This window comes from Danio rerio, chromosome 9 (genome assembly GCF_052040795.2).
Source record: "Danio rerio strain M-AB ecotype USA chromosome 9, GRCz13ab, whole genome shotgun sequence".
Lineage (NCBI taxonomy): Eukaryota > Metazoa > Chordata > Actinopteri > Cypriniformes > Danionidae > Danio > Danio rerio.
Genome location: NC_141029.1, coordinates 35,985,206 through 36,002,500, shown reverse-complemented (window position 1 = coordinate 36,002,500; position 17,295 = coordinate 35,985,206). Strand labels below are relative to the sequence as shown.

The 17,295-nt window shown below is 34.9% G+C and overlaps 3 protein-coding genes across 7 annotated transcripts in view; 2 read left to right on the top strand and 1 right to left on the bottom strand.

The window, feature by feature from the left end:
- The window catches only part of LOC147835341 (uncharacterized), a 221,907-nt gene that overhangs the window by 83,947 nt on the left and 120,665 nt on the right, over positions 1-17,295 (top strand). The gene's annotated exons all lie outside the window — the stretch shown is intronic.
- slc35a5 (solute carrier family 35 member A5) lies at positions 4,431-14,249 on the top strand. 4 transcript variants are annotated; one of them, XR_015498768.1, is made up of 8 exons: positions 4,431-4,524; positions 5,402-5,594; positions 5,761-5,859; positions 6,006-6,139; positions 6,335-6,402; positions 8,645-9,413; positions 11,499-12,026; positions 12,208-12,294. XR_015498768.1 is itself a non-coding variant. In NM_200654.2 (8 exons), exons 2-7 carry the CDS (start codon positions 5,423-5,425, stop codon positions 11,565-11,567), a joined length of 1,311 nt encoding a protein of 436 aa, NP_956948.2. In that variant the 5' UTR covers positions 4,468-4,524; positions 5,402-5,422; the 3' UTR covers positions 11,568-11,600; positions 13,187-14,249. The 4 variants fall into 4 exon arrangements, 2 of the variants coding, with proteins under 2 accessions (XP_087122218.1, NP_956948.2); NM_200654.2 differs by lacking the exon at positions 12,208-12,294 and adding an exon at positions 13,187-14,249 and having other exon boundaries at positions 4,468-4,524; positions 11,499-11,600; XR_015498767.1 differs by having other exon boundaries at positions 8,645-10,212; positions 10,399-12,294.
- The window catches only part of ccdc80 (coiled-coil domain containing 80), a 32,281-nt gene continuing 25,038 nt past the window's right edge, over positions 10,053-17,295 (bottom strand). The window contains exon 8 of one of the 2 annotated variants that reach the window (XM_087266093.1): positions 10,053-13,420. In XM_087266093.1, coding sequence (XP_087122219.1) covers positions 13,107-13,420 — 314 coding nt within the window. In that variant the 3' untranslated portion in view covers positions 10,053-13,106. The remainder of the gene's footprint in view (positions 13,421-17,295) is intronic. The other variant, NM_001007198.1, reaches the window with a different exon arrangement.

Genomic DNA, 17,295 nt, shown 5'->3' with positions numbered 1-17,295 from the left:
AGCATAGTTAACCTGCAGTTATATAGTATATGTAGGTGATGTCTATGTGTACATGTTCAATGAAGTCTAGTTGTGTATGTGGAGTTGTGTACTTCAGTATAACCACACTGTAAAAAATCCTGGTTGACTTAAATTTTTAAGCTGAATCAAATTAAGCTTAGGAGTCCATTGGACTTATATTATGTTAAACTGACTCAAAACTGCTTGCATAACTTATAAAATTAAGTTAGAACATGATTAACTAAAAACATATGCTGTCAGGACTAATTGTTCATATAATTTTACAGTGCAATTAATTAATGTTATTGATGGTGATATTATAAAATTATTTATGTAAGGTAATATAGTAGATAGGGCGACGCAGTGGCGCAGTAGGTAGTGCTGTCGCCTCACAGCAAGACGGTCGCTGGTTCGAACCTCGGCTTGGCCCAGTTGGCATTTCTGTGTGGAGTTTGCATGTTCTCCCTGCATTCGCGTTGGTTTCCTCTGGGTGCTCCAGTTTTCCCCACAAGACATATGGTACAGGTGTATGAGTGTGTGTATGAATGAGTGTGTGGATGTTTCCCAGAGATGGGTTGTAGCTGGAAGGGCATCCGCTGCGTAAAAATGTGCTGGATAAGTTGGCGGTTCATACCGCAGTGACGACCCCAGATTAATAAAGGGACTAAGCCGACAAGAAAATGAATGAATAAAAGGAATATAGTAGATAACACAAAAATAATTTTGCATTGCCCAAGGACATTTTTTATCTCAAAGTTGTCAGGTCAATTTGGAAGTTTTTTAAGACCTATTGGTGTCACAGTGGTTGGCACGATCGCCTCACAGCAAGAAGTTCACTGGTTCAAGGCTCGACTGGGTCAGTTGGCATTTCTATGTTCGCATGGTTCTCTGGTTTCCCCCACAGTCCAAAGACATGTGAATTAGGTAAGCTAATTTGTCTGTAGTGTGTGAATGAGTGTGTATGGATGTTTCCCTGTAATGGGTTGCATCTGCTGCGTAAAACATATGCTGGATAAATTGGCGGCTCATTCCACTGTGGCGACCCCTGATGAGTAAAGGAGCTAAGGCAAAAAGAAAATGAGTGAATGAACGAGTGACAAGACCTCAATTTTTATTGAGACCTTAATGCAGGCACCCCTTATGATGATTTAACAATGGTGTTATTAAAGTGAAAGTGTAGTAACCATGGGTTGGTGGCACATTGATTACCATTAATATAACCACAGCTTTATTACGCATTGTGGGTAAACTGTGGTTAGTGGGTAACACTTTATTTTGATGGTCCATTTGAGTATTAGTAAACTGTCTGCTTAATATCTCTTGACACGCATACTTCAGCAGACATTTATCAGACTGTAAGAAACTTTGTCAACTAACACTAACCCCAACCCTAACAGTCTACTTATAATCTAATGAGAATTAGTTGGCATGTAGATGCAACTTAACAGACCATCAAAATAAAGTGTAACGAAAACTGGACTAAGCCGAAGGAAAATGAATGAATATTTTTGTTGTTTTAGGAAAATCATGGTCAGTTTAACATAGAAGACAGAATACATAGACACAAATAGTGCTTGACTGCTATGATGCAACTATCAGCAAAAAACTAAAGAGGTTTTAACATGTTTACCAGCATTATTATTACAATAAATGTAATAATCATAAAATCTAGAGTGAGCTTCAGTGTTTAAGAAATGCACACATTTCTACCCCAGACAGCAATTTCATTAAAAGGATTTACTCATAATCTCTTTGACTTCCCTTGAATAGTTTCCTAACTCATTGTTTGTTTACAGTAGCAAGTTGCACCATGTTTACTTACCTCTAACAGTACTCTATGAGCATCATGTCATATAATAAGCGCACTAAACTAAACAGTATTTGTTATTGGAAACCATGCTGCACATGACTCAAGGAAGACAAAGTTTGCAAAGAAGTGCCTGGTGGGCAAATATGTACTTAAGATTTTGTTTAACACCATCCTCATTCAATTTCCAGACAGATGCAGAGAGTTTATTTTTTATTTTTTCAACATGACATTTAACATCAAATACCTCTCCGGTGGAAATCATGTTGACATGTCTGTCTTTTATTATGCTTTAAGTTAAATGATGTGCTGATTAAAGAGTCAAGATTAATGAGCATTTTCTCCTTAAAACTTCACTACACCAAAGAGAGCTTCAAAAACCAGTTTGAAATCTCTCCTGTTTCCTACTGTTACAGACATGTACTTGACACTTCCGTTAACTACGTATTACCATTATCTATGATGTTCAGTCTGTTTCCTCCTAAGGATGTTTGTTCTTAGAAGGCGGTTGTCTGAGATGGTGAACAGAAACATTATGTAACATTAGCAACACAGTAAATGTTTAATGTAGTCAAGCCAAGGCTAAAGATGAGTCAGGCCACAGGGTGCTTGAGGTGCTAGAAACACCTCAAACGAAAGAAAGAGTGGACCTTTAATTTGCAATAGGATATTGGCAAAACAGACTTGGCAAATGCTCATTGCATATATGTGTTTGTGCAACACATTTGCAACATTTTTTTGCAGTGTTGAGAAATGAACCTAACAAAGTCTTGTAAGTTGATTTCTTGGACAAAATGAGAAGTTGCTTGTCAGAAACCGAGGCATCCAGATACCATTAGAGAATCTACTCATCACCACTAAAAATGCCAGAGTTTTTGTTCAAGATTTTCTTCTCAATCTTTATAATAAGCAAAGTGTGGACATTTAATAGGAATGATTGTGCAATGCAGAGAGAATTTACTTATTATAATGAACTTCTTTGTGAGATGTGCAATGAACTAAGATGAATGACAGCTTTCGGTCTTTAAAAAGAGTGCAGAGTCACACTCTTTCAAGGTTACAAATAAAATTTAGAACAAATTCATTTATGGATTTGCTTTTGTAGTACTTTGACTTTACACAGAATTAAACTGCAGGTGACTAGACGTCTAATGTGTTATTACAAGTAAGTTGTATTATTTAAAAAAGCACTCAGTTAAGAGGTCATACAGCTTACTAAAAAATACTGTAATTTCAATCTTAAAATCTACTCATAAAATTCGTTAAAACTTTAAAAGAGTTCTGTATGTTTTAGTCAATTAATTCCTTAACAAACAAATAATATTTTGCAGATTTTACAGTCACTGATTAAAAGTGTTACCTAAAATTCCATTCAAATATTTACCAAGGGTGTTATTGTAATAAATATTCATTATCCTGCCACACCTATGCTATTAAAAGTATGTTAACAAAATTAATTAATATTAGCCCCAATCAGCAAATGTATAAATTACTAGAACGACTTTAAAGCTATTTTTCAAAAGGGCATGTTCAGACATGATATCTTTTCGGAATATTATGGGTAATTTTCCGGAAAAGTCTGTATGTGTGAAAAGGGGTATTGTCTAATATTAATAAGTAAAGCATTTTCTATCTTTATTTTATTTTATTGACTTCATAAACAAACATGATCTTACACAAATCCAATCTTACACAAAAAGGACAATGATAGTAACAATGATAATAACTTAACAGACCAGGTTAAATAATATTATAAACACACATAAAACTGTAAAACAAAAGAGAGAAAAAAGTTTAAAAAAAATTAAACGGATACATAAATAAAACAAATACAGCAAGAGGAAATAAGGACCTATGTATCTGTGATATTTCCAAAATAATTATCATAATAATCCAAGAATCTATCACTTTTCTTGTTTTTAATCATAATCAGTCGAAGAGATTTAATAAAAACATCAATTTCAAAAAAAAAAAAAAAAAAGTGAAAAGAAGGCTGCAAATTCAAGAATTTTTGTTTGTGAATAAATTATTTCCATACAAAATAAAAAAGTTCAAAATGTAGTTCTCTGATACATTAGTTTTACCTTTATAGTAACAAATAATATCTTAGTTGAAATGGGCTGGAAAAAGCAATGTAATTACCTATATTGAGATATAAGCTATTTCAAAACCTTTTTGTGTTTTCACACTGAAAAAAAAAATTATGTGAATCAGGGTTTCTTCTTCAGTTTTACAAAATGAGCATGAACTATCAACCTCCATACTTTGCAAAGTACTATTTACTGGATATATTTTATCTAAAATTTTAAATTAAACCTCTTTTGTTTTATTGGGAATGCAGTACTTATGAGATTATAGCCAGGTTTTTTTCCAGTCTATTAGGTCAATAAAGGATGCCCAGTAAAGTTTGCCCTTAGGAACATTATAGGCTACTTTTTATTTAGGAAAATTTGTCAAATATATTTATTAAAACATTTTTTGTCAAATAGACTAATTCCATTTAAGATCAGCTCTGGCTCTTAAATAACATTTTCATAAAAAATTAAATGAGACTTTATACGTTGAATTAGGCCTAAATTGCTTTTTGCACAGCATTAAATTCAAGTAAAGCATGTTGCCCTGCAACGTCAACAAACGATGACGTAGCTTTTGTACGCATGCGTAAGGATGCGGAAGCCGTGGGCAGGTTCTTTGCTCGAGTGAGAACATATGGGCAGGTAAATAAATCAGCGAATTTGTATTTATATGTATTTTATCACCACATTCGCATTATAGGAGACACATTTTAAAAGTCTCATTGTGGAGCTGGTTAATACATTTATTTTGGAATGCGTTCGAACAGTCTCCGAGCTGTACAGAATGTGGCGAGACACAACACTGAACTGTTTTGTTTTCCAATGCATCTTTTGTTTACATATTCTTTAACGCCAGTGTTTCTTTCACATTTTCAACTTTTGTATCATTTATAAAGTAGTCATAGTAATAATAATAATAATAATAATAATAATAATAATAATGTGCAGTCATTCAATTTGTAGACTGATGTTTAATTATAGTTGTAAAATAGTGTCAGTGAACATTGTGTCTTATGTGAAGATAATGTTCATTCCGTTCTGAATTGTCTGTAATCTGTAAACTACAATAGTCGTCACTGATTCCATGATTTCAGCTCTGCGTGTGTTGGTGGCTGTGTTTGTGAGTCATATTGTAAACAAAAGTTTTAAAATGTGATATTTAGGATTTAAGATTATCTGGTTATAAAATGTTTGACCTTACATTTACAATAATAAACATAAAAACATGCAAAAGACCTACATTGTAACTGAGGTTCCCATGGACACTTTACAGTTGTATTAGTGATTTCAAGTTATTCTCTTCAGAGGCTGTTGAATTTCGTGCATACCAATGTTAAATGTGTATTTAAACCAATGAATTCTTAACCAAGGTGGTTCTTGAGTGTGAGTGATTAATCATTTCAAAAGTGACTAATTATTTCATGAACACATTTGTACTTTTACATTTGCTGATTTGCTGTTGTGAATATATGATTGGCTGATGTTTTCTCACTGATCCTGTTTATCCTCCTCTGACCAGCCTCAGCACATGTCCTTCACAATGGCACGATACTCCTCTTCCTCGTCGTCTGCTTCCTCTTCTTCATGCGGTTGCTGCCGTCCCTGTTCACGGATCTGCTCGAGATCTTCAGCCTACACTTTGGCTTTGGGGCTGGGTTTTGTGACATTAGGAACGAGTCGCATCCTATTACTAAAGTTCTCGGGCAATGAAGGTAATGTAAAATATCATACCATCCTTGAGGAACTAGATATACTGTTTGTATAATTGCTTACCTAAACTATGAAGAGACAAAGTGCATTTTAAATATTTAAATTTAAATAAAAAATTTATTTAAATGTAAATATTTAAATAAATTCTACTTTTGTTCTTGCCAACAGAAAACAAATATGATTATCTTCCTGCATCTGTGAATTTAATGGCAGAGGCCATCAAACTAGTATTTTGTTTGGTGATGTCAGTACGGGTGATTATTCGAGGTAAGTCAGATAACAGAATACTATTCTCATGCCATGCTATGTACATATATATATATATATATATATATATATATATATATATATATATATATATATATATATATATATATCATATATATTCAAACTTGCTTTTTTTTCTCCTTTAGAGGGTCGCTCATTTAAAGATTTAGGATGTTCCTCTGGCGCCTCTTTTCTCAGTTACTTGAAGTGGTCTGTTCCTGCATTCCTGTACTTCCTTGACAACCTCATAATCTTCTATGTGATTGCATATCTGCAACCTGTAAGAAGGATTATTACGTAGGCTTAGCCATGATATATAAACATAACATACTCTTTTTCAGTTACTACTTTAGTGAAATATGACTAGATTTAATTGACTTTTCTATTTTAATATGTTTTCTTACAAACCATGTGGTGGCAAAATACAAGAATATAATCTTATATAATATTCATATTTGTTCTCATGTTTTTATAGGCCATGGCAGTGTTGTTCTCCAATATTGTTATTTTTACAACAGCCTTTCTCTTCCGAGTGGTTCTGAAGTAAGTGCTTACATTTTTTTGTTATTTAAAACATGGGTTCTCAAACTTTTTGGGGCCAAGGACACCTTACAGACATTGCCCCCTTTTAATGCTAAGTGATAAGACAATTAAAACTAGGGCTGTGCGATTTGGGGAAATATCTAAATTACAATTTCTTTTCGACAGATATTGCGATTTCTATTTACGATTTAATTTTGTAGTCGAGCTTCAACTCAATAATCTGTTTCGTTGCTTCTTACTGCTAAAATGTTGTGAGTGTTAGTTAAAAAGGAGCTGAAAAGATATTGACTTACTTGCGTTAAATGTTTATTCAAATTTGTTTTTAAATATTCAGAAATGAAACAGTCCTTTTCTCTACAGCAAACCGAAAGCACAAATAAAATGACCTCACCTTTCTGTAAACATGAACTCAAATTAGGGAGATAGTGTAGCGTATTATCAAAACAACAAAAAAAATAATTATAAAACAAACTCTGAAATTGTACTTTGCTGTTGCTTGCTACTAGATTGAGTGTCACTGACAATATGTTCAGTTGACTTTTTAGCAAGACACTCCTTAAATAGCTGCTATTGTTGCGTGTTTAGGTTGTATTTCCTTGTGCAGTGGCAACAATTCGTACAAATGACCTGTTTTTGTTTGATGTCTGTGACTTTAAAACCAAAATTTTTCCATATTCCCTATGTCCTGTTTGTCTTTCATATTAATTCATCTATTAATGCTTCTAAAGCAGCAAATGCCATAATCCCACTTGTGTTTGTTTTATTGTAGGTGTTCCACCTAGTTCAGTTGCACAATTCTGATTGGGCAGAATGAAAGTGTGCTCACTAAAAGACTGTCGCACTAAAAGACTGTCGCACACAGATGGTCACGCATTTGCTCTGGGCGGGGGTAGTTAAATAATACATATATATTTCATATCGCAGTGATTAGCTAATTGCAACAATTTATACTGCACAGCCCTAATTAAAACATAGTTACAGTTTTTTTGGATTGCATTTTTATAGTTTTCATTTTCTGCATTTTTAAATAGGTACCATTTATCAATCAAAATGTGTGCCTAATGGATTAAAAAAAACTTGCAAGAGTTTATTATATGTTTAACAGAATTTTTTTTTATTACTCTGTAAAACTGATTTCAATTGATAATTTTCTTAAATTTTCTAAATAATAATTGCTTCTCTTTTTTGCATTACATTTTAATGGAATTGAAATTCAACTGTCAAAATATATCAATTTAACAGTTTTCAGTACACATTTATTACATTTTTATTTGATTGTAACTTATATTGACAAACTACAATTAATATGCATATATCATTATGTTTAAGTGTGAACTCTAAAAGTGAGGTCACAGTTAAGGAAAGCTTTAGTAATCAAAAGCTTCACTAATCAGTGCAATTCAATTCAAGTTTAATTGTATATCGCTTTTCACAATAATTACTGTTTCAAAGCAGCTTTACAAAAGATGCACATTATTGCGTTACAATCAAAATCAGAAAAGTTAAGGTTATTCGTTACTAATAACTTAAATACAATTAATATTGTATTACACACAAGTCTTAATATTTTATTACATTTTAATATAATTGCTTAATGAAATGTTTATTTTATTAATTTATTTAGAATTCTTTAATACCTCTGTCTTTTTTTATGGATTTACATTTTAACAGAAATGTATTACTAACAATGGTAATCAAATAAAGCATAAATCTTTTACATTGCAATCTAATAGCAATTAATTAATTTAAATATTTTTTTTAAATTCTACGTTTTTAAAACGTAGAAGAAATATAGTGTAATTGCTTTTAAAATAAATGTTTGAGAACCCCTGATCTAAAATATTTGTTGGCTACCATTCAAACCACAGGTGTCAAAGCCAGTTTCTGGAGGACTGGAGCTCTGCACAATTTAGTTCTAACCCTAATTAAACACACCTGATCAAACTAAATGAGTGCTTTAGGCTTGTTTAATATCTACAGATAGGAGTGTTGAAGCAGAGCTGGAACTAAATTCTGCAGTGCTCTGGCCCTCGAGGAATTGACTTTGACACTCCTGATATAAACTATAGGACTCAAACTCAATTCCTGGAGGGCCACAGCTCTGCACAGTTTTGCCCCAACCCTAATCAAACACAGCTGATCCAACTAATCAAGGTGTTCAAGACTATTAAGCATTCCTCCAGAATTGAGTTTGAGACCATTGATTTAAACAATCAGTTCCTGACCATTCTTTGTCCTGCAGGAGGCGCTTGTCTTGGGTGCAGTGGGCATCTTTGATCATATTGTTTCTGTCCATTGTGTCTTTGACCACTGGCAATGGTGACCAGCATGCCATGGCCGTTCACGGCCTCCACCCAGCTCACATCTCCACCCCCTCCAACAGCTGCTTAAAATACACACATCTCCATCAAGTGCATCAGAGCCACAATGAAAGCTACTGGAGCCGGGAGTTGTGGGACAGTCAGCTCATCCACAAGCTAAACAGCTTTGGCCTGGGTTATGTTCTCCTGCTCCTTCAGTGCTTCATCTCCGCTCTGGCGAACATCTACAATGAGAAGATCCTCAAGGAAGGGGAGCAGCTGGTGGAGAGCATCTTCATCCAGAACAGCAAGCTGTACCTTTTCGGTTTAGTCTTCAACAGCCTTACGCTGCTCCTGCATGCCGACTACCGCAATTTAACACTGCATTGTGGGATCCTCTATGGACACAATGTCTTCTCTGTCGCACTGGGTTTCGTCACAGCCGCTCTGGGCCTGTCAGTGGCTTTTATTTTGAAGTTTCGGGATAATATGTTCCATGTGTTGACAGGCCAGATCACCACTGTCGTGGTCACCGCACTCTCTTTCTTCCTATTTGACTTCCAGCCATCGATGGATTTCTTCATGCAGGCGCCTGTGGTACTTCTGTCCATCTTTATTTACCATAGCAGTAAAATGAAGGATCCGGAATACGCTCTTCAGCAGGAGAGGCTCAGAGTCATTAATGGCGAGGTGTTCGAGAGGTCGAGAGGGGTAAGAGTCAAATATAGACTTGGTTTTATAACATTTAAGTCATTCATTTCTAGCTTATTTTTTGAAGAGCGCACAGTTTAAACAAAGGGGGTCTTTGTGCAGAAGGACTGGCAAACTGTAATCTGATTAAGCTAGCAGAAACCTGAATTCCGCATAATGAAAACACAATTTGGAAGAGCCCTACCTTAGATTATTGGATTAATTTAAAGATCAAACCATGCTGAACATCAGGGAATTTCATTAGCGGCATGTTGACACTTGCTCTTGTGAGACGCTACAGAATTAAATGTTTTTTTTTTTTACTTTAAATTCTCAATCAAAGCACGCTACATAACAAGATGTTCTTACTTTTGTCTTGATTCTAGCCTAAATATTAAAAAATTCTTCAAAGTAAAAAGTGTCCTGTTTTAAGAAAAAAAAGTCGAAATTAAGTGAGTTTTTCTTTGAAGCAAGCAGAATTAGTGTCAATCAGACCCCACTGACAGAATATTTTGCTTGTTTTGAGGAAAAACAAACTTTTTTTTTCTTACTTGTTGATTTTTTGATATTTAGAATAGGAACAAGACAAAATATCTTAGAAAACAATGTTTTTTGTTTTAAGTTGACGTGGCACCTAAAAAATGAACTTAAAGCCACCAGTCTACCCAGCTTGTTTATTGAGGGAAAAAAGCAAGGGTTTATAACAGTACAGAATTGAATCGAATGACACAGTCTGTTATCTGTACAACCATTAAAGTGATAGTTCACACAAAAATTATAATTCTCCACTCACTCATACTTCAATTGTTCCAGACCAGGGGTGCCCAAACTCGGTCCTGTAAGGCTAGTGTCCTGCTAAGTTTAGTTCCAACCCAAATTTAACCATCCTGGACAAGCTAATCAAGCTATTACAAGGCTTTCTAAAAACATCCATGCAGGTGTGAGGCAAGTTGGAGCTAAAATCTGCAGGGTCCTCCAGGACAGAGTTTGGACACCCCTGTTCCAGAGCAAGTTTCTTCTGTTAAACACAAAAGAGATTTTCAAGACTGTTCGAAATGATAATAGTTTTTTCCTACTGTGGTAGTTATTCGCTAACAGAAAAAACTCAAAAAAAGTCTCCAAAAATGTTGTATGTTCTCACTGCTGCCTGAAACACATTGACGCAAGGATCAAGTCCATTATGTAGTGGACTTGCATGCTCACGTGGTTGATGCTAGAAACCATAATTATTTAGATTAATTATTAAATTATACATTACATTGTGTTATTAAGGTCTACACCTACTCCAACCCTAAATTCAACAGGAGCTAATGGGCGTTACCAGGGGTGTCACTAGACCACATTTACTGGTAATGGGGCATGTGCCCAGGTAAAAATCGCCAGTGCCCCAGTAAATGCTTTGTTACAGTTTATATTCAAGTGTTATACATATAGCCCCTGCTGGGTCAGTTGGCATTTCTGTGTGGAGTTTGCATGCTCTCCCCGTGTTGGCATGGGTTTTCTCAGGGTGCTCCGGTTTCCCCGACATACGCTATATATGAGTTGGGTAAGCTAAATTGTCTGCAGTGTATGTGTGTGAATTAGATGGATGTTTCCCAGTGATTGGTTGCAGCTGGAAGGGCATCCGCTGTGTAAAACATATGCTGGACAAGTTGGCGGTTCATTCCGCTGTGGCTACCCCAGATTAATTAAGGAACTAAGCCTAAAAATAAAATGAATTAATTAATTACATATGAGGTAAAGACAAAAACTGAAAAGTAAAGAATCAAGACGTTATTTTCTATGTAGGTTACAACCGAATCAATGCTTGAAAGCTCTGTAGTTGAGGGAGGCCCGTGCCCTAGTAGAGATTTATGTCTAGCAACAGCCCTGGGTTATACAGTACAATGTCCACTACATATTGGACTTGATCCAGTACATCATTGTGCTACAGACTGCAGCGAGGGCATCTCGCAAACATTTGGATCACTAGAGGGTGATTAAATAATGAGTACATTTTTAGTTTTGGGGTGAACTACGCCTTTATCTTCTGTTGTTGTGCAGCATAGCATGACAGCTTTTAATGTATGAAGTATTTAATGATTACATCTTGTCTTTTTATTTTAGGACGGGGAAGAGTTGGAGAGGTTAACCAAGGCTAACACAGAGAGTGAATCAGAAGAAGAGTCTTTCTGAGTGGGATTTGAACTCCTTGTAATTAACTATGATGTAAATATTCTGCGATGAGCCTGTAAATGTATTTTGTACAATCACATGTATGTATTATAAGAATGATACTTGTTCCAGTCACACAGAATGTCTATGTGAGATGTTTAATATATTGTTCTTTCTCTTGTTTCTTCAACTATTATGAGTATTTTTATGGTGTTTTATTGTCTAGGGTAAGGGAGTTGTAATGTTACATACAATTTACAGGCTTTGCGAAAATATTTTTGCTTTCAAACAGTAGTTAAATGAAGGATATAAACTAACAGTGCTGGTGTTAAGGTAAGACTGTTCTATACTTCTCTAATGTGAACATGATCATAATTTCAAAGCATCACTTGTAATGTGCCATATTGCAGATGTCATTCTGTGGTATACATGTTGACAATATTTGTTAAAATATTATTTCAAATATTCCTAAAAATATTTGTTTACATCACAGGTGTCAAACTCAGTTCCTGGAGGGCCGCAGCTCTGCAGTTTAGATCTTACCCTAATTAAACACATTTGATCAATCTAATTGAGTCCTTCGGGATTATTTGAAACGCACAGGTAAGCATATTGGAGCAGGGTTGGAACTAAACTGGGCTGTGGCCCTGCAGGAACTGAGTTTGACACCCCTTGTTGATATGATCTTTCAAAAACACTTGGATTTCTGAAATAATAAAAAAGATCATCAATTATATGTGCTTATAAATATTTGTGCTGCTTTTATTTCAAATCTTTTTCGGCAACAATAAACAGTCGCGTCATAAAACTGATGCTTTTGCAGCAGATGCAATCATATCACTGACCAGCAGAGGGAGATAAAATAAAGAAAATCGCAAACTACATAGTGCTTAAAGGCACAGCTCACTCACATAGTTCTAAACTTTTATGAACAAATCAAGATATTCTGAAGACTGTTGCTTCCCCCCAACAGACACTGACATCAATAGTAGAAACAAAAAAATACTTTGAAACACAATGATTTTCTCCCAACATTCTTCTTCCTTTGTCTTCAACAGAAGGAAGAAACTTGAGTGGACAATGAGTAAATAAATGCATAATGGTTATTTCTGGGTGGACCATCCCTTTAAGTAGAAATGTTCAGGCTGTATCAAAACAGTGCCTTTAAAAAAACATTGTATATTCAGCTAAAAATAAAAGCTGCACGATGATGTAATGTTTGAAACATAAAGCTTGATGGCATTATGATTTTTTTTATTGAATTAAAGCACAATTCATATGTTTATAAATAAGACATGTAGCGACAGTGCTCTTAAAAAATAGAGTAATAATAATATCAAAAAGCAGGCTGTGACCTTTAAAAACGATCATATAGAGCAGACATCCAATAAATATAATACAAATATTTATTTCCCATCCTTTTTTTTATCTACAAAAGATTATGTCCATAGATGTATAACAGGGAATACGCAGCTTTAAAATGAACAGCTGTATGATAAAGTGTATAACCAGGTAAAAGACAAGTTTTCAGTTATTGCTGTCTATTTAAAAGCATCAATTCTAATATCCATAACCCTGATGATAACCTTCCTGGTAACCCTCATGATGATGATAACCATATCCACCGTACTCATCCTCAGGGCAGCGCATACCTAGAGACTGCTGGATGGCCATTTCCTGTCTGCGGAGCTGCATGGAGTCGATCAGGTCATAGATGATGGCCATGGACCACATGGGTGACGGGTACCAGGATTTGACATTTCCGTCTTTTCCAACCAGCAGCATGGAAAAGTACTCGGGGCTGATCTGGAAGTAGTTTCTGATGTCTCTTACTAGAGTGGCAGAGATACCCTCACGCTCCACCGTTGCACTACCTGAAGTGGGTGTTGAAAAAAGGTGCGTAAGCATAAACAACAAATGCTGGATGTACATTAAACTGAGCTCTTTGTGCACCACAAATGACTTATTGGGGATTTAATTAATGAAATGCTGAACTCATATAATTATTATATTAGTTATACGAGTTATTTGGTTCAAAATGCAGTCATATTGAGGGTTTTTACTATTTAAAATGACATTTTAAAACAATTTAATGAGTGTTTCATTTCCATGATTCCAAAGCGGAATTTTTAGCTGAAATCTTTAAAATCTGAGGAACTAATTATAAGTAGGGAAGGGCAGCCTATATGTCATTACGTTACTATTGAGGGTCAACATGTGGAGATTGTAAACAGTTTTAAGTATCTGGGAATTATTTTAGAAAGTGGCTTAAATTTTGGTGAACACGCAGACTGTATCTATAAGAAAGCAACACAAAGACTCTTTTTAAACAATGAAATAGTTTTAATGTTATTAAGGGTATTCTGAGAAAGGTTTAATCTGGTTGAAAGTATTATCTCCTATAATATTTCTTGCTGGTGTGAAAATCTTGGAGCTAGAGGCAAGTATAAACATGCAAAGATGGTTAATATGGCTAGTAAGATCATAATGGACCCCCAGAAGTAGCTTGTGGAACTGTATACAAACCAGACCAGATGGAAAGCCTCACAGATAGTTCAGGACTCAACTCATCCTCTTTATTATGAGTTTGAAAATCTTCCTTCTGTTAGATGATACAGAGTACCCACAGCAAATTCAAATATTTTTAAGAAATCTTTGATACCGTCTGCTATTACCTTACTGAATAAATGACGGTGAAGTTTTGGTTTGTGCTCTGTGTTTGTGTTTTTGTATTTGTGATGTTTGGGAGGCCAAAAATGAACTTCCACACATGTGGACAATAAAGTTTAAATTATTCACAGTATTTCCTATAATATTTTTCTTCCAGAGAATGTCTTATTTGTTTTATTTCAGCTAGAATAAAGGAGTTTTTAAGTTTCTTTAAAACCACTTTAGGGTCAGTATTATTAGTCGCCTTAAGCAATATTTTTTTTTTGATTTTCTACAGAACAAACCATCGTTATACAATGATTTCCTCAATTACCCCAACTTGCCTAATTAACCTAGTTAAGCCTTTAGATGTCACTTTGAGGTGAATACTAGTATCTTGATGTACTGTCATCATGGCAAAGATAAAAGAAATCAGTTAATAGAAATTAGTTATTGAAACTATTATGTTTAGAAATGTGTTGAATTTCTCACACAATTCTGACGTCAACTGTATATATAGAAATGCATACATTTGCTTATGTTACTGGAAACTTCATAACTTCTATTTTAAATATTATATCAATTAGAAGGTCATGATTTGCACTCATTAAATAATTGTTTTGTAAAGTTTTTATTTTACATTCTTCAGGCTGCTTTTGGTTTTTGTATCACCTGAAGAGTGTAAAATCAAAACTATACAAAGCAATTATATAATAAGTGTGAATCATGACCTTATGAATAATATTAATGACAAGATTAACACACAATTTTCTTTAAACCGCCAACGCGCAGGACACTTCATTACTCAAATATTATATCAATAAAATATACACAAAGTAGAGATATTGATTATAAATATTGTAAAGCGGTTTGTGGTTACTGTGATTTTGCAACTTTTTGAAGTTTAAAAATAAATATTGACCTTATTCGCAGCCACTGAAAATGTATTGGCTCCAGACTTCTGGTTCTCATTTGATTCCACTGAATTTTAGCTGCAAAAACAGCTTATGTTGAAAAATAGTATTCATTAATTCATTCGTTTTCTTTTCGGCTTAGTGCCTTTATTAATCAGGGGTCGCCACATCGGAATGAACTGCCAACTTATCCAGCATATGTTTTACGCATCGCATGGCCATCCAACCGCAACCCATCACAGAATAACAACACCCATACACGCTCATACACTACGACCAATTCAGTTCATTCAATTCACCTATACCGTATGTCTTCGGACTTGTGGGTGAAACCGGAGCACCTGGAGGAAAGCCATGTGAACACTGGGAGAACATGCAAACTTCACAAAGAAATGTCCACTGACCCAGCCGGGACTTGAACCAGTGGCCTTCTCGCTGTGAGGCGATCATGCTAACCACTGCGCTATTGTGTCGACGAAACAATTATATTTTTATAATAAATTATTTTAATTACTATTATAATTTTAAATTAAATCATTTGTAAGTATTGGCATTAAAACACTTGTTTGTAGAGCAGGTAGTTTGACAGTCTTCTGCTGTTTGTTATTGCGAGTCAATTCACAAAAGCCTAAAACAACAGCAGAAGAGAGATTTCTTCCACATTGCAGAATAAGATGAACAACCCAAACAACATAAAATAAAATCTCCCCAAAGATCTGTTAGTCTACCATTTCCCATCCATATATCCATCTTTTTTATAACCTCAGTAACAGTGTACTATATCTGTTGACATTTTTTTGGACTGGTTTGCATTAACAGAGAAATCTCTGACAGAACATTTTCAAAGAAAACCAGACGTATTTTTATAAAACCAACATGTTTGATCAGACGTTGACTTTGCTTTCATCTTACATATGCGGCCTGCTTGTGAAGACTTCAGCGTCAGCACTCTAAATCCAGCGAACAGAATCACTTTTTGATCTGAATGTATCAGACAGACCGCTGATGCAGCCTTTCAAAACACAAAGGAGCTTCGGTGCCAATGAGCGCAAAGCTGGGTGTAATTTCAACAATGATGGAAAATATGTAAACACCTGAGCTCTCTTTCATTTCTGTCCTGCGAAACACTCTTCCTGTGGGAAAGGAATGGTCATTTGTGAGGCCGTCTAGAGCTGGAGAGGTTGACTCATGCAGGGTGAGGCCAGTGGCTGCTTTTGACTGACATCTACCAAAAAAGCAGCCAATGTCAACACAGCACCACTGCACTCATTTAAAGCACATATTAACCCTTAAAGGGGCTGTATGTGTGAATTTCCAGGTATTTGAGAAGTCATGAACTGACTTTTGCTTTAGACGGTTCTCTGAGGTCCACTTATAATGTTATCAAGATTTTACATCGACAAGCATCATGATTTAGAAGTAAGAGTTGGCTTTCTGTCCTGTTTTGACCCCCCAAATGTGAGCACAAACTCCCTCTGGAATGATTGGCCAACATTTTTGCATACTTTTTAAGTTTGAAAGGACAGCTTTGTGTCAACTAATATAAACTTCTGAAAATAAGTTTGATAGCCTATGTTGGGTAAAGTTTAAAAAGCATAAACATTCCGCACATATTTCACTTTTTTTTGTAGTAAAAAAGTAAAAAAAAAGCATTCAGTACATATCAAATGACCTGTAAAATCAGACAAAGTAATAGTGAATACAAAATGAAAACATCTATACACACTTGTGTTGTGTGAAATCACTTTTGAACCAAATAGTCAGGACAACATTGTTATTTATTATCAATCTTTCAGAAAAGTCAGTCGAAATATGTTTGCTTGTAATTGAATCCACAACAAAATTAAGTGAAACATTGACCACGTTCTTATAGGGTATATGCCAAACTAGTGTTGTTCCCATTCTGATAAACTTCTGGTGACCTGTTATTGTGTTTTTTTTTTCCATTTTATACGATTCCTTTTACAGCATTGATGTTGTAATTTAATTAAAACACATTCAGTTAAATAGACTTGGGCATTCATTTAGTTGCTCAAGCGTAAAACAAGACAAAAAGCCGTTTACTCGCACATGCATGTCAGAATTAGCAGGCTAGTGCAGAAGCTACATTGAATATACTGGGCTAAAATAAATGCTTATAAATTCATGGCGGGGAAAAATGTCATTTATTGCAGTGATTGTTGTAC